This window comes from Terrapene carolina, unplaced genomic scaffold (assembly GCF_002925995.2).
Source record: "Terrapene carolina triunguis isolate 2854851 unplaced genomic scaffold, T_m_triunguis-2.0 Scaffold58, whole genome shotgun sequence".
In the NCBI taxonomy this organism is placed as follows: domain Eukaryota; kingdom Metazoa; phylum Chordata; order Testudines; family Emydidae; genus Terrapene; species Terrapene triunguis.
Window position 1 is genome coordinate 67,673,721 of NW_020664409.1, and position 23,932 is coordinate 67,697,652.

General features: G+C 40.5%; 1 protein-coding gene across 1 annotated transcript in view; it reads left to right on the plus strand.

Moving 5' to 3' along the window:
• LOC112110869 (carbonic anhydrase 3-like) overlaps window positions 1–22,367 on the plus strand; it is a 27,486-nt gene extending 5,119 nt beyond the window's left edge. Inside the window, exons 3-7 of the mRNA XM_024206078.3 lie at window positions 6,736–6,854; window positions 11,184–11,276; window positions 13,134–13,199; window positions 14,824–14,979; window positions 22,248–22,367. Coding sequence (XP_024061846.2) covers window positions 6,736–6,854; window positions 11,184–11,276; window positions 13,134–13,199; window positions 14,824–14,979; window positions 22,248–22,367 — 554 coding nt within the window. The remainder of the gene's footprint in view (window positions 1–6,735; window positions 6,855–11,183; window positions 11,277–13,133; window positions 13,200–14,823; window positions 14,980–22,247) is intronic.
• Window positions 22,368–23,932: the final 1,565 nt, after the last annotated feature.

A 23,932-nucleotide genomic window follows, 5' to 3' on the forward strand; every position in this document is an offset into this window, starting at 1 on the left:
GCCAAAACCCTGGAGCCGGCCCTGCCTCTGGCATCTCCCCTGATGCTTCATGCACAAATTCTCCGGCCTTCTGTACTTCCCCCGCTCCTGTTACTGATTTTCTGATGGCTGCAGGACAGGAGGCTGGAGATGCAGTGTTCAGACACACTTTCCTGCAAGTCTCCCCCTTGTCTTCCTGCCAGCTCTTCCACTGCCTCATTACAGCCTTTCATAGAAATGTTTCTCTTTGGACGTAGCTCATTCATAAAACCTTTACCAACAGAATTTTAATGTGAAGAATTGTATATGCTGGTATTTCATAAAGAATGTTATATTTATCAACTTTCTATGAACATATGTTCATTTTTTGGCTTCTGCAATCATAGAAATAGTGAGGACAAATAACAGTAATAACTCTTTTTAGTTTGGAGAAATCTAACCTGAGCTTGGACTTGTGTTTTGGTTTAATCATACAAAAAATTATGAGATTGAAGTTGCTTCCTTATTCCCAGTTCCTTATTCATGGTAGCAGCTCCTTGCCTTGTCATAAAGTTTTGAGTGTTAAAACGAAGCCATTTGTAATTTAGAGAGCTCCAAAAACCATTAAAGAATACCCTTTTAAGGTGCTGCTATCTCTTCTAGTCCCACAATTCACATTACAGGGAGTCAGCATTGTCTGGTCATTAGCCGGAAACTCTGCTAGCTGACTTTCCAACTCTGCCGCTGATTTGCTGTGCGAGTTTGGGTAAGTTACTTAGCCTCTGTCCCTCAGTTTCCCCATATGTAAAAGTGAAATGAAGATAGCAATGCTTGTCTACTTTTGAATGGCACTTTGAGATCCTTGGGTGAAAGACTTTATATAACTGCAAATTATTTATGATGATTTATTTAAGTATTACTAAAGTCAATAAGAGTTAGAAGAATTTGCACAGCTAAAACCTAGCATAAGGCTTTGTACCCCAATGGATCGCACATATGCCAACTAAAGACAAACAACAAAGCTAAACCTTTTACTCTGTGCTTAGCACATCTTTTAACACTAAGCATTTCAGTATGTCTGATAGCTAGCATTAAATTGAGACCGGCAATGCTTAGGGCATAACAGGATTTAAGAATTGTATTGATGTTAACTTTGATCTTCCATGCCCATGCTGTTGTTGGAGATCAAACCTTGAGTGCTCTTCAAACAAGGTCTTCTGGGGCTGCAGTAGTGGAGTGGGTTACATGTTTTCTGCCTCTAGAGACACAGGTTGCATTAGGTCACAAAAGACAATGAATTTGGGAGCTAATTTTAAAGCAGTCTCTACTCAAAAGAGGCCCTAAACTGAAAGAGCAGGATGTATTGTGTTGTAAGTTATCATTGATGTGTACTGTAAAACTGTGTGAGAAAACTGTACTTTTTTCCTTTGTATATTAAGTGTACTCATCCTTCAATAATATCAAATTTACATACAAATAAACCCAGTATTTCTTTTGGTGTTATCTTCCCTTTTTAACAGTTGCTTAGAGTGAAAATTCCATTTAAAAATGTGAATGATGTAACTATGTACTGAAGGCCTTTTGGAAACATGCTTAACTGACTTTATTAGCCATAATGAGGATGAGGGTACTGATAGCTTCTGCTCAGCAAATGTTTATTTATGTATGGGTTTTTTCTACTGCATCGTTGATGTAATGAACTGTAACATTTCTTAACTATATTGTTCCTTTGTTTTACTGTAAAGCAACATTTTCTATCTTGGGGAATAATGCCTCATTATTTTCCCTTGGGGGTTACCACCTGGCCCTGTAGATCTGGCCATAGCTAAGGGTTTTAAGACTTGTTTGCAAGGTCAAGAACTCCTCATGCCTATAAACAGGGCTGACCTTCTGTGCCAAACTGATTTTTGTCACCTGACCTCAAACAGATGAGCCACATGGAAGAGTCTCTGCTCCCCTCAGCTGCATCCTCCTGTACAACATTGACCTTCACTGGCTATGCCAGCCTCACTGAAAACTAAAAAACTGCACTGTTTTGATGCAAATGCAGTCTCTTGCTGGTCATAAAACAGGTCCATGATGGATAACCATGGGGCGCTGCAGGAAATGGAGAGTCCCCACTCCACCAGACCTCTGTCTCTGCACACCCAGTTACAGGCCCCACATTGTGACAGAGGCCTCTTTTAAATAGGTGCTGGGATCACTACATTTCAGCAAGTACTTTAGACTGTCCTCTCCTATTTATGGAACATGTATTATAGTGACAAGGGCCCCATCCAAGATCAGTGTACAAACACACATAGTAAGAATCAGTCACTGATCAAGAACCCTCTGGGAACCAAAATGTTGTGAGTACTTCCCTAACACCACTCTCTTGGGTTGTTTCACCACTGGAGAGGTGCATCCCAATGGCTTAAGCCAAGTTACTTGAGCCCAACAACAGCAATCCTAAGGGAGTCACATCTGAATTCCCTACTGTGGCCACAATGTTTCTCCTTAAGAAATAAACTGTGGGAAATTCCCAGATCCCAAAGCCCACACATAAAGCCAAACACTCAGCTAAATGCCTAAAGAGGGTCAACACCATTTTGAAGGAGCCACCTCTCACCCACCAGAAATGCTGCGTACATAAACGTCATTAGAGAGAGCCTCTGAGCTCCACTAGGAGCCTCTTGTCTGCCCTTTTCTGCAATCCAATGCTTGGACACCATGAAAAGACGCTGAGAGGTGTGACTGGGATTTCAGAGTAGGCTGTCCAGACACTCTCAATGTAGAGGAAGCTTTTGTCCACTTTTAGTTTTCCATAAAAGTGTTTCCAAATAGGATAGAAATAGCTGAGGGAGTAAGACATGATAAACATTATATGCATTGGAACACTGTGGGTTCCCAGGTGGCCTTGCTATGTATGTGAGGTTGCCTAGAGCTAGAACAGAAGAAGGGAATGTGGGACATTCTCTTTGAAGAGGCTACAGAAATGCCTAGCCTGCCCACCAGACTCACTGCTGGGTTACCAATGCCAGGGTGGACTCAGTATTGCAGATATCATGGATAGGAAAAGTTTTGCTTAAACTATTTGGGGTCCCTAATCCAAACAGTTCAGTCCTCCAGAGGCATAGTTATATTGATGAAGTTAAGGAAGAAAGAGGGCATCTCCAGTGCTGTGGCTTGTATAATTATCCTCAAACCAAGAAGGAAGGAGAACAAGAGGCTGCAATATCCAGCCTGTAAGAGAATTTTCAACCTTCACTTGTGTGCTGCATCTCAAAGCAGACCACCTCACCAACTGGGAGATGCAGGTTCTGGAATATGTAAGCAGAGTTTTCTTACTGACTTACAAGACAAGGACATTCAAACTATCAGAGTCTTTTATGTGCAGCACTCTATATTCACTTGCAGAGATTCTTTTCCAATCCACAGCCAAAGCGGTCATCAGCAAAGGCTGGAATGCTTTAGGTTTTGTATTCAGACTTGGAAAAGGTTCAATATTATCTTATCAGCCCTGTGATAGGAATCAGACAAGTACACCTTAGCACCAAACCAGTGCAAGGGGTCTCACTTTGTGAATCAATACAGACAGCTTTCTCACCCTAGACTTAGAGGAAAAGATAATAGAAAATCCATCAGGACCTAGAAGTACTGCCAAAGGAAAACTCTCATGGGTGGCTGAATAAACTCTATTTTCATGATGCCTATGTCCACTACAGGATATAATCCAATCTTACATGCAAATCCATGCAGCTCTTTATGAGTGTCCACCCATTTCTCACGGTCAACCTTTAAATTCAAGGTTTAAAAAGGGGGGTTTCAATGAAAAACAGATTTACACTCAACCATTTTCTTCATTCCTATGCATCCAAACTATGGGGAAATTTTCAGGCATTCCTGGCAACTGTGTATCATTGAAAGGTAATTGTGTTTGTCCTATGGGATGCATTTTTATCCTGGGTACAGGATAAGTTATTCATCTTATCCTAAACACCTCTGCTCAATAAGCAGCATTCAAAAACAGAAAGCAAAATGTTAGACTGCAAAAGGAATGGGATGGAAAATAATACTGGAAATATGATTGTTCTATTCCTTAGAACTAGGAAACCAGGTCAGCATAGATGACCACTGTCCATAACATCTGGAAACTTAAACTGCTCAACATATTCCAGGGACAGACAATTTGGTGGTAAATAGACCCTTTGGGAGGAAGCATCCCCAGACCCTGAAACATTCCTCATCCATGGGAGACTCTAGTGATGGAATTTTGCCAACCAAATTTGCCAATAATTGAGATTCTGTAGGTCCCCAAGCAAAGCTGCAGGAAGGATGCATTCTCCATTCCTTGGACAGGATCACATCTTCTCCACCGCCTGTAAAGAGAGCAGCAAGATAATTCTGCAGTTAAGGATTTCTCATGGACAGATAGCAATTGTCAAGGAATCTCACAGGATTTAAGGGGATGCTGTTACAGTTATGCTTTCAGGACTTTTGCTTTCAGGTTGGAAGAATGCAGCCGACACATCTTACAATAGGAATTTTGTTCTGTGGGAAGAATCAAACAGAATATAAAAACACCCTTTTGAGATTCTCTTTATCTATAAAATGTCAGAGGGGACCTCTACAGCCATTGTCAAATTATGTATTTGTGTCCTTACCTCTCTTTTTTCTGAGGTAACAGAGGAATTGGACATGCAAATCTCCCTACCCAAATCAATACAATTCATAAAATAAATATTTTGGGGATGTGACTGTTTTATGCAATCCCTTAGCATCTACTGCTAATCTACTCATGGAATATCAGAAACTCACCTGCAAAACTGGCATATCTCCTAGTGTTGTGTTAGTCCATCAGAGTGTTAAAATTGGATTTCCTGAAAATGAAGGAACCATGGAAGAAAAAAATACCCCAAAGCATGTGAATTTCTTTTGTCTAGGAGAACTGCAACCCAAATAGCTTGTCCTCTTGTTCTGCTTCCTCTTGTCATGGATGGTAGAACTCAAAAATCTGCATCCCCACCTGCTTAAAGAAATACATTGAAAAGTCTATGGATAGAAGGGATGGAGTAGACATCTTCTTTGTTACAGCTGCAGTACCCTGAAAGCCAGTTTGATCCAATACAGTCAGAGCCAGGATAAAACCACAAGAAAACTACAGATTTCACTGTGTCTCCTTTTGGGCCCCCTCACACAGGGAGCGTCAGCAGCAGGAAGGTTGTGACATCTCTACAGTATTGTCCACAGCTCACTGGTTTAATGACAGCACCTTTATAAAACATTACTGGAGACCTTCATATGTGGACAAGTTCAGCTTGGCATCTGTGAATCTCAAGACCTAGAAAATAATATTTTCCACAAGTGAAAATAATGTGCCATTATTCCATGATGTATACAAACAGATTGCCTTTGATTTTAACAATAGGTAATTCTATGTAAGCGGTATAATGACGCATTATGTTCCCTTCATCCCTAAGTACAATTTCAAGGGAGATATGTATGTTTCTTACCCAAACCCTGTTCCCATGTACCATCCCATGTTTTTTTAAAGTGGAAGTGAGCTTCCATCCTTTCATTTCTTGCAGCACAGGAACAGAACAGTTTCAAAGAATTTGGTTCCAGGCCACAAGCTGAAACAAAATAAAGGTCCCTCTTACTAATTCTTAAGCCATGCAGAAGTCTCCACTGTAGACTTGGTCTTTAGATTCTTTATGTTTAGTCCTTGTGATCTGGACTCCCAAATTTTTGTGAAATGTATATTTGATAGATTTCATCTACCAGATTAAAGGTTACCTTCAGACTTTTTCATTATACTTTAATAAAGTGTATTACACAAAACAAAACAAGAGAAACTCTTTCCTACCATTGGACATGTTTCTAAAAGATAGTCTCCATGAATTCTTTTGGCCTGTGTTATACTGTAGGGTCACACTAGATGATCACAGTGGTCCCTTCTGGACTTGGAATCTATGCATCTATGAATTAAAGTTAAGCCATAGTCTTTTGTCATTATGTCTGGATCAAAATCAGTTAGGCACAAATTAAGCCCTATTTATAGAAGAGAAAAGTGCTTTTTTTTTTTGGCATAATGTCTTACAGCTTCACCTGGTGCCAGACTTAAAATGACTGGTGATAGTCCACAAGTGAAAATACTGTGTCATTATTTCCCCTCAAACAGGATTACTTGCTTTTACAAGTCTGTTTTAATGGACAATTGATGGCCTTGACAGCTGCTACTGATCCTGCTGACAAACTGCCTACATACAGTATTATGTGTCTGAGAGAACACATGAAAGGTCTCCTTTAGATGCTTTAGTTCTAGGATATTTCAGAAAGGAGCTGAGCATGGACTTACTCCCTGTCTTTTCAGATCCAGGGATGTAATTGTCCTTACCTAATGTATACAGACCCAATCCTGTGAGGTGCTGGACCCCTTGTAGTATAGTGGGCCATCCTTAGCATGCTTCATCCCCAAACTGCAGTACATGCTGCTGTTAGAGGAAGGGGACCTGTTCGGTAACTGGCATCACATTCTGTGATTTGACCCTGAGTCAGGCAGTTTCTACAGCTATGTAATCAAATAAGGCTATGTACCCTAGTTATAGGAAGATATAGGCCCAATTCTGCAAGGTGCTGAGTTCCCTCAACTCCTACTGAAATAATTTGAATTTGCAGGAGGTGCTCAAAACTTTCAAGGTTTGGACTCCTCTCTGGTAAATATATGAACCTCTCTTGTGAAGCAAAGTTTCCTGAAAAAGTTCTGAGCCAAATATTGATGTGGGTTATCAATTGCAGTGCTGAGAAGTGGACCACTCCCAGGTATCTACAGACTGCGTCAACTTCACTTTCATTGGGGTTCTTCTAATGACCATGGCTCTGAGCACATTGTGGATGGAATGAAATATGCGGGAGAGGTAGGACCCATTTTTTATATACTAGCATATGGTGCAAACTGAAATTTGGAATTATTGTGCAGCTGGGCAACATGAACTGTTTTCACTTTCAAGTATTTATTTGTATTTATTGGTTTGTGTATGAAACCTGTTATTTTAATTAATATTCAAAAATGTGAACTAGGGCGAATCATTTCTGCCAACAAACACAACTTTTCACAACTAAAATACAAACCCCTGTCCCTTGGAAAAATTGTAATTTTTTGTAAATATGCCCTAGCCTGATATCCACCATTTTCAGTAAGATTTTTTGCTGTTTTTGCAGCAAACACAGCTTTTGTGGCAAAGTGTTTTGTTTTTCTCAAACTTGTGAAAATATCATGTTTTGCTAGTTTTACTTGTTTATTATCATTAATACATCTTGGTATTGTCCTAACTATTTGCAAAATTATAGTCCCATAATATATTTTCACAGATGAGGGAAACAGCTTGTTAAAGGGACATTTAAATTATCTGAGGTCCAAAATTGGATGTACCTTAAAACGGATGCAGTGTGGTGGAGAATATCCTCCACATTCTAAATATCTGTGCTTTTAAATCTCTCAGTCTATTGTCAAGAATTGTTTTAAACAAATATTTGCTGCTATTTTGGTGTAAAAGCACCAAACTACTATGTGCTGAACTCACTGAAGTTAGTGGGTGGATTTGTCCTGGTATGTACCCACTGTGGGCCTAAATTCTCCCTAATACTCAAATACCAATTAATTAATAACAAATTCCAGTTTCTATCCACATCCCGCATGGGAGTTCAAGGCCCAAACTACCATGGAAATACCATGGTTTCTCTATATGAGAAGCCATGCTGCAGCCTCTTAGTGTTCCCACTCTGAAACCCGCATACATGCCATGGTGCCGAGTTTTATGGTGGTTCTGAACTGCTTGCCATAAGGAGAAATGATGGCAGACCAGATGTATAGCATAGATTCACTGCCCCAAAACTTGTGGTAGGGGCCATGGATGATTTTTTTCTATCCTCTCTATGCCTACTAGCATCAGCCATGGTCAAACTGCATGGCTCTGCTAGTTCCTAGTTGCAGGCTGAATTGGAGGACTTCTGCTTGGTTCCATCAAGCAAAGGGCTTTTACTTTGCTTTTAGTTTTCAGGACTAAGATTTGACCTCTAGGTCTTTGTATAGAGGAGAATGAATTTATGGAGTGAATTGTGCTTTACTAGAGTGTAATTGGAGGCCTTAGGCTATGCTGCTTTTATCCTTCATAATAACATGTTGCACCAACAGACAAGTAAATTAAGTAGGGCTGTCAAGCGATTAAAAAATTAATCGCGATTAATCATGTGATTAAAAATTAATCACAATTAATCACGCTGTTAAACAATAGTAGAATACTATTTATATAAATATTCTGGATGTTTTCCACATTTTCAAAGATATTGATTTCAATTACAACACAGAATATAAAGTGTACAGTGCTTAGTTTATATTATTTTTTATTACAAATATTTGCACTGTAAAAATAAAAAAATAAAAAAAAGAAATAGTATTTTCAATTCACTTAATACAAGTACTGTAATACAATCTGTTTATCATGAAAATTGAACTTACAAGTGTAGAATTATGTACAAAAATAACTTCATTCAAAACAAAACAATGTAAAACTTTACAATGTAAAACTTTAGAGCCTACAAGTCCACTCAGTCCTACTTCTTGTTCAGCCAATCACTCAGACAAACAAGTTTGTTTACATTTGCAGGAGATAATGCTGCCCGCTTCTTGTTTACAATATTACCTGAAAGTTCTCATGGCATTGTTGTAGCCAGCGTCCCAAAATATTTACATGCCCGATGAGCTAAAGATTCGTATGTCCCTTCATGCTTCAACCACCATTCCAGAGGAAATGCTTCCATGCTGATGACGCTCATTAAAAAAAAATGCGTTAATTAAATTTGTGACTGAATTCCTTGGGGGAGAATTGTATGTCTCCTACTCTGTGTTTTATCCGCATTCTGCCATATATTTCATGTTATAGCAGTCTTGGATGATGACTCAACATGCTGTTCGTTTTAAGAATACTTTCACTGCAGATTTGACAAAACGCAAAGAAGGTACCAATGTGAGATTTCTAAAGATAGCTATATCACTGGACCCAAGATTTAAGAATCAGAAGTGCCTTCCAAAATCTGATCGGGACAGGGTGTGGAGCAGCTTTCAGAAGTCTTAAAAAAGCAACACTCCAATGGAGAAACTACAGAACCCGAACCACCAAAAAAGAAAATCAACCTTCTGTTGGTGACATCTGTCTCAGATGATGAAAATGAACATATGTTGGTCTGCAATGCTTTGGATCATTATCAAGCAGAACCCATCATCAGCATGGATGCATGTCCTCTGGAATGGTGGTTGAAGCATGAAGGGACATATGAATCTTGGGACGCTGGCTACAACAGTGCCATGAGAACTTTCAGGTAACATTGTAAACAAGATGCGGGCAGCATTATCTCCTGCAAATGTACACAAACTTGTTTGTCTGAGCGATTGGCTGAACAAGAAATAGGACTGAGTGGACTTGTAGGTTCTAAAGTTTTACATTGTTTTGTTTTTGAGTGTAGTTATGTAACAAAAAAAAATCTACATTTGTAAGTTGCACTTTCACGATAAAGAGATTGCACTACAGTACTTGTATGTGGTGAATTGAAAAATACTATTTCTTTTGTTTATCATTTTTACAGTGCAAATATTTGTAAATAAAATCATATAAAATGAGCACTGTACCCCTCGTATTCTGTGTTGTAATTGAAATCAATATATTTTAAAATGTAGAAAAATATTTAATAAATTTCAATTGGTATTCTATTGTTTAACAGTGCAATTAAAGCTGTGATTAATCGTGATTCATTTTTTAAATGGCGATTAATTTTTTTTAGTTAATTGCGTGAGTTAACTGCAATTAATCAACAGGCCTAAAATTAAGCAATCTACTATATTCCACTTTCAGGGACAGTGATTCAGTGATTCATAGATTCCAAGGTCAGAAAGGACCATTGTGATCATTTAGTCTGACCTCCCATATAACAGAAGTCATAGAATTTCCAAAAATAATGCCTGTGTGAACTAGAGCATAGCTTTCTGAAAAAAATCCAATCTTAATTTTAAAATTGCCAGTGACAGAGAATCCACCATGACCCTTGGTAAATTGAGTGGTTTTTTGATGTGTTTTTTGTTAATATAAGGGTCACCTTGGTAAATTTAATCAAATTATTGGATTGCAATGATACCATATTTGTTTTATATAAAAGGTTAAAGCTGGGTGAATTTTTTTTTTGGCTGAATAATTTCATTTGACCAAAAATGAAGTTTCAGTTGACCTAAAATTATTCACAAATTTAACACAAATATTTTTGGTCAGTCACAGAATAGCAAGAAGAAAATGGGTGGGGAGGAGGTTCTGCTGCTGCTGCTATGGGTTTACTCCCCTTTATAACCTTTAGCTCAGCAGTTAGGGCACTTTCTTGGGTTGCACTTTCTTGGGTTGTGGAAGACCTGGGTTCAAATCCCTGCTCTGGAAAGGACCTAAAACAGACCTTCTCAATTCACCTAAAATTCCCATTTGGTTTGAATCAAACCAATTTTTAAAAAATATTTTTTGGAACTGCTTCTGAATTGCAAAATCAGTTATTTGTCCAGCTCTCATGAAAATATGTGTTCACATACCATAGTGCTATTAGAAGCTATATAAGTCCTCTGGAAGGATAAATAAATGTTGAAATTTTTCCTGAAAACATAGTATTGCAGAAAGTAGAAGTGGAAAAGGGTCACCTTGTCCATTCCCTACCAGTGCCAGGTTGGGAGTAGAGTGGACAACTACAGAATAATAATTTATAAAGCACACATGAATTAGGATTCTTCTTTTAGAATTTCATTAACCTGAAAATTCAGTTGAGATTTAACACATCAATGGATAACTCATATATTGTACATGTGCAATTACATGCATGGGTAAGCATCTCCTCTATTACATGGTCTGATTAATTTTAAGCAAGTTTTCCAATATTTTGTGCAGTCTCCCTATTCTAATTTTTACACTTTATTTAAAACCAAAATAGTTGACAAGTGATTGCTACAAAAGCACAAGCACATGGAAGAGCTTTAGAAGGTATAGGACATATTTATACATATTTTCTTTTTATGCAGTGATACATTTGGAGCCCAATCCTGCATTCCCTGTTCACCCCATTGAAAGAGGTTTGGGTGCACAGCAAATGCAAGATTGGGCTCTTGGTGGCTTGTTATTGCAGAATAGTATTTATTAATGTTTAATTTTATTTGGTTGCAGCTTCATTTGATACATTGGTATTCAAAATACAGTAATTACGCCGAAGCTTTGAGAAATTATGATGGTGTGGCTATTTTGGGCATTTTTCTGCAAGTAAGTAGAATTGCTCATTCTTTTTTTGTACTATTGCATACATTTGTTCTTTGCAGGAGAAAGGTTCCTGCTCTACTTTCCAGTATTGTATCACATTAGATGGCATGTTCAGAATGGTGCTTAAGGGTCCCATTATTCCCATCCTGTACCTGTTGCTACATCCACATGTCCCTGGGATTATGTTCTAATGTGAATAGAGGGACTGAGGAAGACGCCATAACCACAGGGTGCACTCCTCCTGCTCGGGGGGTGCAGCGTCAATAGCAGGTGGCTGTCCAATAGCAATCAGCGGTGCACTGTATTACTCACCGACTGATTTCCATGTCCGGGATCTCTCCAAAAGATTGTGCTTTAATCATCCCCTGAGAAAAACATGCCCAAAACTAGCATGTATCACTTGCACCAGTTTTACCCTGGTGGGTGTATAGTTTTAGTTTCAAATGGTTGGTTTTAGCCACTCATTTCTCATCAATGTTAATTAGAGATAGACCCAAGCTCAAACTCTATATTGAGATCCTGATCAAAATCTTCTCAGTCTTCAAATCCAAGGTTTTGGTTCAGCCCATTGCAGAAATGGGATCCAGCCAGGAAGTTTAGATTTGGTCCAGATTCAAACTTCCTCCTACTTGTGGAATTTGTTCCAAGATTTGGTTTGGGCCCATTTCTAATATTAGTAGACCAAAATCTGAGGTCCCTCCTGAGTTCTTTAGCTCTATTCAGGCAAAACTCAGTGTGTTCAGTAGAAGTTGTGTAGTGAAAGACCCTCAGATGTTGAAATTCTGTAGTCATTTTTCTTTTACATTGGGATTTCTGTTTCCATTATGAGAATGAGGAATGAGAGCACTGGCTAGTAGCAGATGTAATAGGAGCTGGTGCTGTGTGAGCTTCTCCACACGTCTCTGAAAATATATGCTGAGCTTTTCTAGTATATTAGAGTGCTGAGACCGATTTGAATATTTACCAGTCAAATTATGTGCTGGTCAGGTGAGAAGAGACCTATTTCTGAAGTTTTCTCTGATGCCAAACTTCAGTGGGTGTTTGGTTTATATGGGACTCACAATGACACCCAAGAGAATAAGGACAAATTTGCATTACTGGTGACATGACCCATGTTTTAAGCCATTCTTTCAGTGATGAGAAGTTACATTAGTTTTAGATTGTGCTACCTGGGACCTTCCCATAAACTGTTATCCTCTTCTGATATATAGTCATATTATAGTATTTCTTTGCTCTTCTCTTCTCTTCTTTACATGAGATCAGATCCTTTGCAGAGATATCAGCTTTCTGCTCAGATTTTCCCTGGATATTCAGCTTAGCATATAGGTGTATTTTTAATAAAGTCAGGCTACTGCATAAGGGCTAAAGCATGCATTTGGTAGGAAAATTACCATCAAATGGTACATATGCATGCTAAAGAAACTATACATTTTCTATTTGTTATAAGTAAAAATTGTGTGAGCTGTGAAACTAATTTGCTGCTAATCCTCAGAAATTCTTCTTTTGCATCAAGTTTATATTCAATACTAGGAGCCCACCATGCCTCCACTTAAGTCAATGGTAGTCATACTAGTCACTTCAACTGGAGCCTGATTGAGCCTTGTATGTTGTTTTAGCAAATACTACTATAATGAAAAATCAAGCAATTACTTGATTCTTATATTATTCAGGGTGTTTTCCCCTCTATCAGGTGTAACATTTTGTTATTGTTCAATACAAGATGATCTGAGAATGATGCTAATTAAACTGACTGATGGGACGGATCAAGTTCAGTTTTTCATGCAGTCGTGACCTATAATGATGAACGGGAAAAAGGCAGCTGGCATAACTACTGTTCAACTCTTGCTTCCTGCATTGCAGGTAGGAAAAACTCCCAAACCAGAGATGAAGAGAATTCTTGAAGAAATAAATGGTATTAAAACAAAGGTAACAGAACAGTTTTTATTATATTAGGTTAACTGAGTAGCTGCAGTAGGGAAATTCAGAAGGCCAGATTCACTAGTCTGCTCTGGCTGCTTTGCACTGTTCCAACAACACATAGCAGCCAGAGCATTCTGGCTTGGAATATATTTTTTTCTTTAAGGAGAAATGTAATTCCTCCTCTCACTTCTCTAAGGTCCCCATTGACTTCAATGGGCTTTGGATCAGTTGCCAGGCAGCTCTCGTTGATAATTAGCACCACTATCATTGCAAACTCTATCCTAAACTGTTTTTCAAATTCATTAATGATCTAAGGGCCTTATCCCATACTTGTCCCATTATATAGGCAGAACTCCCACAGAAGGGAGCTCAGTTTGCATAAGAATTATAGTATCAGGCCTACGTTTAACACTGGAAGTAAATGCAACCACTGGGTGTTTCCTAAAAATATTAGTCTGTGACCAACATTGGTGGGGTCCATTCTAATTCTACTAAAATAAAATTCGCTCTTCACAATACATCTGACATTGATTATGTCGCTCACCTTTTTAAGAGTTTGCTTCTGCAAGGTGATGAGTACTGTGTACCCGATCCAGCAAATCACTTAAACCTGTGGTTAACTTTAAGCACATAAGTAGTGCCATTGATTTTCAGGGTCGAGTCCTGAATCTCTCCACCGGCTCCCCACTCTCCATCACTTCAGCTGTAAACTTCTTTGTCTTATCTTCAGTCCCTAAATAACTCCATCTCTCCCTACTTAACCAACTGTGAATCATTTATTACTCTGTCCCTTGCCCTCTTTGCTCTGCCCATAATGTCAGACCCACCATTTCTCTCTTTCTCCCATTCTCATCTCGATGCCTTTTTCATGCCACTATCTACATGTGGAACAGCCTCACCACTGTAACCAAAGGTTCCTGAATACGTGAAGTCATCAAACACTGTCAGATACTATGTTAAAAAGACAACAGTGATACCAGCCCCATTACATGGCAACTGAGACTGACAGATTTTACACCATGTTTTAGTAACAATGGAAACCTAGATGTTCAGTTTTGGATAGTGGAATCCAGTCACGATGCATATATATCACAGAAATCCAGAACTGGACTGTAGCTATTCTGAAAAAGAAACAGTTCAAGAAAAGCAGAGAAAGATAAGAGCATGAGCTAAGGAATTAAAATAAATGCACAGCATCTTGAATTTTATTTGTTATACCTTTTTTTCCTTGGGCAAAGTATAAATCTGAACAAGGCTACATATTTATATAATTATAGGATGGGTTAGTGAAAATATGTCCTGGACATAAATATTTCATGCACAGTCACAATTGTTAGGTAACAGTACATTATGGTGACAAGAGTTTCTGAGAAGTTACAATACTTAATTACATCAGTGGACACTTTGATAAAGTGCATCTTATTTTATTTCTTTGGGAAATCTCAGCCTTGGACTAGTGATGATTTCTAGAAAAGTAAGTTACAGGGCAAATGTTTGAAAGGAGGAGGTCAACTTCTTACATGATATTGGATATTTCATTAATTCTTCCATGGAAACTTGACTCTGTTTTTAAGCAAGCTCGGTGTCACCATTAGTGTTATTAAAGATATTTCTGTTTTATTTATTTAAGGGAAAAGAGGCTCCTTTTTCAAACTTTGATCCATCAATTCTTTTTCCTAAATCTTGGGACTATTGGACCTACCATGGCTCCCTCACTGAACCTCCTTGTGATGAGTGTGTTACCTGGATTCTTTTGAGGGAACCTATTATTGTCAGCCCAGACCAGGTAAACTTCAGCTGGACATTAACCTTTGTCATGGTTCTCTCACAGTTTCAGCTTATTTATTTATATGCCATATTCCAGAATTACTCTTTCAATAAGAAAAACTCCCCTTGGAGTCAATGGGAAATTGCATGAGTAAAGACTGAGTTAAAATAGAGTTAAAACTGAACTTCAGGATTGGGCCCTTCTGTTAGTAACCTCCTCAGTTGGCTTCAGTAGAAGCACCATTGGGACCCCTAAAAGAGCTGCACGGGATTCCAGACTTCTATGGGTATGTCTACATTTCAGCGGGGAGCGAGTCTCCCAGCTCTGATAGACAGATTTGTGCTAACGGGGCTCACGCCAGCGTGCTAACAATAGCTGTGCAGATGCTGTGGCACTGGAGGAGCCTCAGGCTTGGACCCAAGGGTCAGGGTGGGTCTGAGCTCGGGTGGCTAGCTCAAGCCTCCGCCAGTGCCACACAGCTATGAGTCTACCTATCCAGGCTGGGAGGCACACTTTGGGCTGCGGTGTAGACATACCCTATGAGACTATCCACCCACCCCAGTTCCTTGTCCGTCTCTCCACATTTGGAAAATTGTTGGTTCCAGCTCCTAACTTCCTAGACTATGTTGCTGGGAAGGGTCAGCTTCACAAATCAGTGAGATTGTAACAGACTGGAGGAGAATAGGAGGGGTCACGGGGAAGCAGGAGGTGATCAGAGAGACACTTTTGAATGAAAAGAGACTGAAACAATACACTTTTGTCATGGAGTGCAGTGATTGAGGCTAATAATAAATAGTCAACTATCTCATTCATTACACATTACATGTGCTCATCTAATTAAAAACTGTTTGTAATGCATCCTCAGTTTTGGCATTTCCACATTTCTGAGGGATTCATTTTGCAGCCACAATGTTCTTTCAGTATAGTCTTTTTATTTAATATTTCAAAAGATTCCTTCCTAAAATCCATAAGAAGCACATTTTAACAGGTGAAATAATATTTTTTTTAAAATGGTACCCATAAAATAACTTGCCCCACATTCTAAGTGGTAGCATGTAACAAAGAAATTAATGCAAAGTTTGTAATCCTTTTAAACACATTTCTGGAAATGTTCATGGCCAAATTTGAATAAACAAAAGCAACAACTTCAGGGAACCTCCATTTCTCCAATCTGAAGGCCTCATGTTAACCATGACAGTCTCATAGCAGAAATAAATATTTTTTGTAAATTTCCACACACCCCAGTACACTCATAAGGGTGCTTAAATGATTGAAATTGGATAAAAATGACCCCAATGACCCCTTTGGTGATCTCAGATGTAAAGGTCAGTTTTATAATCTAGGATTGTTCCTGTGCTCAGCAGTCCACAATGAATGAGTCCTAAATTTCAAGACTCAATGGGAACATGAAAATTCTTTGAGTCAGATAGTGAGTGAGTGACATGTTACACGTGTACATATTAGATACATGTAGACATATATTCTTATCCTAGGATCTCAAGGTGTTTTATGACTACAGTACACATAAGCCAATGCAGGCATCTCTGACGCTTCATACGGATCCTGGCTGGCATCAGTGTATCAAACAGCACTTTATTTCCAAATTATTATGTCCTGATACATTTGTGGCTGCTTAGTTTATAAAAAATTGAACAAGTGGAATACAGTGAAATCACCAGAACTCAGGTCTGATTTGAACCTTAGTCCTAAAGATGAAAGCTAACACAAGCTCCTGCATGACTGTGTTTTACATAGCTCATTCAAATACAGAGGTGGTCTGGAGGTCACTTCCTTATTTTTCCTTGTCTGTACCAAAATATAAAGCTATTAGATATTTGGAAGCTTCTCCTTGCATGCAAAATGCAAATTGGCTCTGGTCAGCTTTCCTGACTTAACAACATGTCTGCTTAGTGCCTCATTACCAACTCAGCTGTTTACATCACAGGGGATCATGTACGGGTTTATTTGAAACTCCAGTGTAGGTGTAGCTATTAGTGAACAGCTCTGTGTTGCATCAACAATAAAAATGTCAACTTCCTCTCCTCCCCTACTTTAATGGGTTGATCTTAGTGTGACATTCTTTTAGAATGCAACAGCTATGTGCTGAATCATTCATCCAACTTCATCTGATGTGTTTCTGATCACTGCTATATTCAGACAACGCTCTTCTTTCTAAATACGGTCAGTAACAAGTTTTGGGAATTAATTGTTCTCCAAGCAGCCATCAGGACCTGTGTGTAATCTCCAGGGAAGCACCTTGATCTGCTCATCAGAAGACATTGATCATTTCTACAAAGTGGATAATTAGTACTTGTAGATGGTGCTTTGTCATTCTGCTTTACAGACAGAATTATTATTAGTGATGTTATTTGTATTGCAACAGTGCCAAAGAACCACAGTCAAGGACCAGGGCCCCACTGTGCTTGGCACTGTATAAACACACAACAAAACAACAGTTCCTGCCCCAAAGAGTTGCAGTGTAAGACTATGTCTACATTGCCGGCACTACAGCAGCATAACTATGGCCCAGGACTGATGCCTGCAATAACCCCAAAGTGGAAAGGCAGCCTAAAGTGATGGGAGGGGTTTTCCCATCACTGTAGGAACTCCACCTCCCCAAGCAGCAGTAGTTAGGTCAATGCATTGCGTCGGCACCTGGCATTAAGTCAGCACCCTTGAGCACTGTAGCTATGTCTACCTACATTTTAAATATAGACCAGGTTTAAGTAATCTTCACCTGAGAGAGGTTCACAGGCTCAGGCCCTTAAAGATCTCTAATCCTAGAAGCCTGCTAACATTGCAGACTTGCTGGCAATAATTGTTTTAAGTCCTAATCCCTCTGCCACAGAGACGAAGATGGTGTTCCTGTATGGTTGAGATACCGAGGGCAAATTTTCCAGTGTGCAATATGAGCACCTGGAAAGATATGCTCATCCCATATGCGTTAAGCCATGCAAACAGGTAGATATGTGCATCGTTACCCAATCCACATACTATTACTATATTATTTCTATAACACCCTTGGCATGCCTGGCACTTTTCAGCAAATGTATATACTAGTCCCCATAGGTGCACCCCAATGTGGGGGTATGGGTCCAGCAGGAGTGGGTTGCATGGAAATAGGAATCACTGGGTGCAAAAACAGGAAAGAACATTATCAAGTCTTGAGAAGTACCTGGAAAATGTTACCTTTGGCATCACACAAAGAGAAGTTAACCCTGAATTTTTAATTTTTTCAACAAAAAAGAAACAAACTGAAGGCCCAGCTCCTAATCCATCTGAAGCATTGCAGGAGGCAGCATCCTGCTATCTTAATATTGTTGACACTAATACTGAGTCTTCCTACTGTTCCATAGCAGAATACAGTCTTGTGCCTCAGCTCACTACTGAAGCAAAGGATTTGTTGGAAAATCCAGCCCCAAGGGCTTCTCACAAAGGACTAAATCCTGACACCTCCCCCGCAACCTCTGAGGACTCAATTGCTAGGACCAAATGGTACAGTTCTTGTGCTGAAAGGGAGGGGAGAGGATTTGGGGCCCCTGCATAGGTGGTCCACGCCCCTTGCATGTCACAGAACTCTGCAAACCAGTGTTCCCTGCACCTCACCACATTGGGCCTGGGGGCAAGACTAAGCTGGAGAAAGCAGGGATGGAACCAGTGGATCTCTGACTCTGTGGATCTATTTACTGTATCTCTGTTCGGCTATCTACTGTAAATATTTATGTAGTGCCACTGTAGTATCTAGGCAATGGGTCCCCTGACTATTCTAATCCTCCAAGGGTAGCATGCTGGCCATGAGGGTTACTGCAGCCAATGTAGCTCTGTGGTCTTCTAAGAAGAATTTCTTCAAACCCTGCCCCTGTGGCAGCTCCAGTTTATAGCCCAGTCACTCCCACGATGTTCTGGTTAAAGCACTGGGATCAAAGGTCAGAATTCTCAAGTCTGATTTGAAACTGAGCTTTTCATTTTGGTGCAATTACTCACTGTGTATTTACCTTTTATACTTAACTGACCAGATTTCTCGTGGAACGGAAAACACATCCCTCTGTTCTCTAAAATAGAATTCTTCTTCAAGTGATTGCTCATGTCGATTCCAAGTAGGTGTGTGCGTGCCATGTGCACAATCGTCAGAAGGTTTTCCCCCTACCGGGTCCTGCCTGAAACCTGTGCCTAAGGGAGACCCACAAGACTCCTCCCTGAAGTGCCTTGGAGAGGCACACCAGTCGGACAAGTGTAAAATCTGCAGCGGCTTCAAGCCCAGAACAAAAAAGGAACAGGACTTTTGGCTAAAACTCCTCCTGATGGAATCAGCCCTTCACCCCCAGCTGACCCAGGTGGCGTCCGACCCCAAGCCCGACACTTCACTGTGCAGTGCACCAGCCTTGGTGCGTGAGGCTTTGACGCTGAGAAAAGACTCAGCTAAGGACTCTCGGCACCACCATTCCCCAGTGCCGAAGACCGCCCCTAATGCAAGCACCAGGCACCTTCCATTCGCTGGTGCCGCACAAGAAAAAGAGAGCAGACAGGGGGCATTCCCCCACTGAAGTAGGGGAGTGAGCAGACACCAGTGGGGTGCATCCCACGTCGGGACACCCAGCCTCGGCCCCGCCTATACCGGCACCGTCGACTCTAGTCCTGGTGACTCTCCGGTGCAGGAGGATGACATAGACCTCCCATCCACGCTGGATACATTTGAAGCAGCCAGGGACCTGATCGTGATGACAGCACAGTCCCCTCCACTTGTGTCACTTATCTGGCTAAGTGAAAGAGATTCTCTATTTGGTCTCTACAGAAGGGCACTCCTCCGTTACAGTCATCGGTTCCCTTCATCCTAGACTATCGACTTCGCCTGCAACAGCAAGGTCTGGTGGTGTCATCAATCAAGGTGCACCTAGCCGCTATTTCAGCTTTCCATCCCGGCTCAGCTGGGCAGTCAGTATTTGCTAACCCCATCGTTGGCCACTTCCTCAAGGGGCTAGACAGGCTGTACCCTCAGGTATGGCAGCCGATTCCTCCATGGGATCTTAACCTGGTGCTCTCAAGGTTGATGGACCCCTCCTTTCGAGCCCCTAGCAACGTGCTCTCTACTTTACCTTTCTTGGAATGTGGCGTTTGTAATGGCTATAACATCAGCCAGGAGGGTGTCGGAGCTCAAGGCCCCAACACCCGAGCCCCCTTATATTGTGTTTTATAAGGATAAGGTGCAGTTGCCGCTGCACCCAGCATTCCTCCCGAAGGTAGTTTCAGGACATCTTTCTTCCAATGTTCTTCCCTAAGCTGCATGCTAATGATAGGGAATGCGTGCTTCATTCCCTGGATGTCAGATGGGTGTTAGCTTTTTACATTGTGCGGACAAAGCCGTTTAGAAAGTCGACACAGCTCTTTGTCCCCATTGCTGAGTGAATGAAAGGTCTTCCAGTTTCCCAAAGGATCTCTTCATGGATCATGGCCTGTATCAAGGCGTGCTACGACCTAGCAAAGATACCAGCCCCAGTGCTAACAGCGTACTCCACAAGAGCGCAAGCTTCATCTGCAGCATTCCTGGTGCAGGTCCCTATTCAGGACATCTACAGGGCGGCGACGTGGTCATCTATTCACACCTTTACATCACACTACGCCATTACACAGCAGGCTAGAGAAGATGCCGCGTTTAGCAGAGTGGCCCTGCAGTCTGCGACTCTGTGAACTCCGACCCCCCCTCCAGGGGGCTGCTTGGGAGTCACCTATTTGGAATCGACATGAGCAATCACTTGAAGAAGAAAAAACGGTTACCCAGATTTTGTATCTGTTGTTCTTCGAGACGTGTTGCTCATGTCCATTCCAAGACCCACCCACCTTCTCCTCTGTCAGAGTATCCAGCAAGAAAGAACTGAAGAGGCGGTGGGTCGGCAGGGACCTATATACATGGCCATGAAGACGCAATTCCAGGGGGCTCCACAGCCGATCCAATGAGTACTGCTAGGGGAAAAAACCTTCCGACTGTGCATGTGGCACGCACACACCTACTTGGAATGGACAGGAGCAACACATCTCGAAGAACAACAGTTAGGAAAGGTAGGTAACCAGTTTTTACATTCCTTCACTAGAAGTTCTAGCAACAAAACCTTGCTAAACCACTCTTACTTCCTCTCCAGCCAAATAAGCGGTTCTTATATTCTGATTGATCCTGGGGCTGGAAAACAAGGCTTAGGTTGTGAGGCTTAAGGAGCTGAAATTATTCAGCTTATTGAAGCTGTAAGCATGGTGGACCAGTGCTCTGAGATGGTACAGGGAGTGCTTTTTCTAGATGTCTGGCTGGTGTGCCTAGCTCAGATGCCCAGGGTCATATGAACACCACATTTGTGACTGGGAAATTTCCCCCAAATCAGATTGGCAGGGACTTTGGGAAATGGGGGGCAAAGTTTGCCTTCTTTTGCAGCATGCAATATGATTTTCCTGATGGGATCATCTGTGCATATCACCTAATCAACTCACTGCCATTGCAGCAGCATTGGTGACATCTTGATCTCTTCTGTTGTCTGCTTGTGGCACACAGTTTAGTCTCTAGAAGACTGAAATGCTTTTGTCTAACTAGAGTCTTTGGGCTTTTATAGTAGGATCTGGATAAAATTTAATAGCCTGTATATACAGGAAGTCAGACAAGATGTTCTAGTGTTCCCTTCTGGCCTTAAGCTCTATGAAACTGTGAATGCAATATACAGTGAGCCTTCTAGTTCATGATAGGTTTCAGAGTAGCAGCCGTGTTAGTCTGTATCCGCAAAAAGATGGATTTGTTATTGTGTTTCAGATTCATAATACAGTTGATGCACTTTTCATTGGCCTTTGAAGATATAAAGTAACTGTTCTGAAGACCAGGTGTCATCATGGCTCATGTCACCCTATATACTCTTTCCCTTGCCTCCTTGATCATGGAAAGTAATGTCACAGCAAATAAATGTTATTGAAGTTCCACAGTGCAAGGGGCAGGCAAGGGCTGCTACCACTTGCACATAACCAAGCTCCTTAGGTTGAGGGTTTGTGGGGACAGGTCATGAGTAGGCCAGAGAAGAAGCCAGGCAGAGTTGGAGAATCCACTGTTACACAGATCTACTATGTAAGGATCTCCAGAGTCTATTCCAGTCATTAGGCTGCAGTAGACTCCATGCAGTGGCTCCTGTGACTTTGTAGGAAGATTCCTCCCCAGCCCCCCAGTGCTTGACCCAGCCACAGTAGTCGGTCTAAACATTAGAACCTGGATTTGCCCCAAGTGAATTCCATATTGACATTGTTATTTTGCTTCTTTGCAGATGGCAAAGCTCCGTAGCCTTTCCATCAATGCTGAGACAGAACCTGTTTGCCCCATGGTGGACAACTGGCGCCCTCCTCAGCCTCGGCATTTCAGGATGGTGAGAGCCTCGTTCCAATAAAATCTATGCTGAATCTGGGTGTCTTTGCATGAGGAAATGCCTACATCCCAAAGCCTAGTTAGCTTTGTGCCCTCTACTGCTCTTTCTCTGGATGCAGATCTGCATTTCACAGTCCAAAACTCTGCATAATGAAATGTGATGGGTCCCCAACTCTAATTTTGAGATGTCAAAAATTACTTGAGGCAAATTCTAATTTTAACATGAAAATATAGAATCTGTGTTTGGATCTCAATAATAACTGTGTTAGCTTTAACAGTAGCGTTTATATGGCTATTTCTAAGGAAGAAAAATGGAATAGTTAGTAATGGCTAAAAAAGGCATTTCTCCATTAACCTTATGGTCTTCAGTGCTTGCCTTTTTCCAGACCGAAGAGGTTTCCAATTAACAGAAACAATGAGTCATTTGAATTTAAAATGGACAACATGTGTCAAATTCTGCTGTCAATTGTACTAGCATAATCCAATAGGGAATACCAGGTGTAATGGAGGGCAGAGTTTTCTCCTTTGTATTCATATAGAAATATGGAAAGTACAAAGACTCATTAAATTTCCAATGATAATTAAGCAAGTTAAGATTTTAATGAACTGAGAAGTTAATATTGTAAAATTTCATTTTGAAAACTGAAATCAAGGTGTCAAATCAAATTAAGAGTATTAAATTGTGGGGGGGAAGAGTTCCTACTTTAATTATTGTAACAACTGACTTATTCTTGTTAAAAGGTCAACATTAATTTTAATGTTAAAGCAACTGAAATGAAATGAATTTCAAGAAATCCCAGAATTTTCTTTAATTTCCTGCAATTGTAGGTCTTATCAGTGGATGAAAGTGAATAGATTCTGTCAAAAACCCTTTAGCATCCTAAGAGTTATTTAGTCCCCATTTTTTCTACTGTACCATTGTCCTTACATGTCTGAAGGCCAAATTCTGCCCTCATAAACCTATGCAATTGATCCTGATGTCAATGAGATTTGTGTGCAGGTATCTCTGTTGGACTTATGGTAGCAAGAGCAATAAAAGAGTATTGTATGACTGCACTTGAAGCAATAGCATTTCTGCTTTAAGAGAACCAACACTAATAAAAACTTTTTTGTAAAAAATGGTGTTTGTGGTTTTATTTCTAATTTTGGGTGACAGCAAAAAGCAACAGACAAAAATACTCTGTATAAATTAGGGATAGATAAGACTGTAGTACCTAACCCTGGCTGTTTGTACTGCAACATACTGGCATGTTTTGTGTGTGTGTGTGACTCCAAGAAAATAGCATCTTTAAAATATGGTACTTCGTCACAGCATCTGCTAATTGACACTGTCCCCCACTATGATGTCACTTGTGTGTCTCTGCTTCAAGAAATTCCTCATTCCTAATAGCATTTATTTCTTGTTTGATCATGTACTATCCTTGATCCTACCAAAACCCATATATTCAGAAGTATTCTGCTTGAACTTTTCTGAACTGATCTGGCTCATGTCTAATGATGCCATTTCACCTTAAATTGCACATGAACTCTAGTTTCCTACAACGAAACGCTTGAAAGAACTAGATGAGATGTTGGGTGACTCTGAAT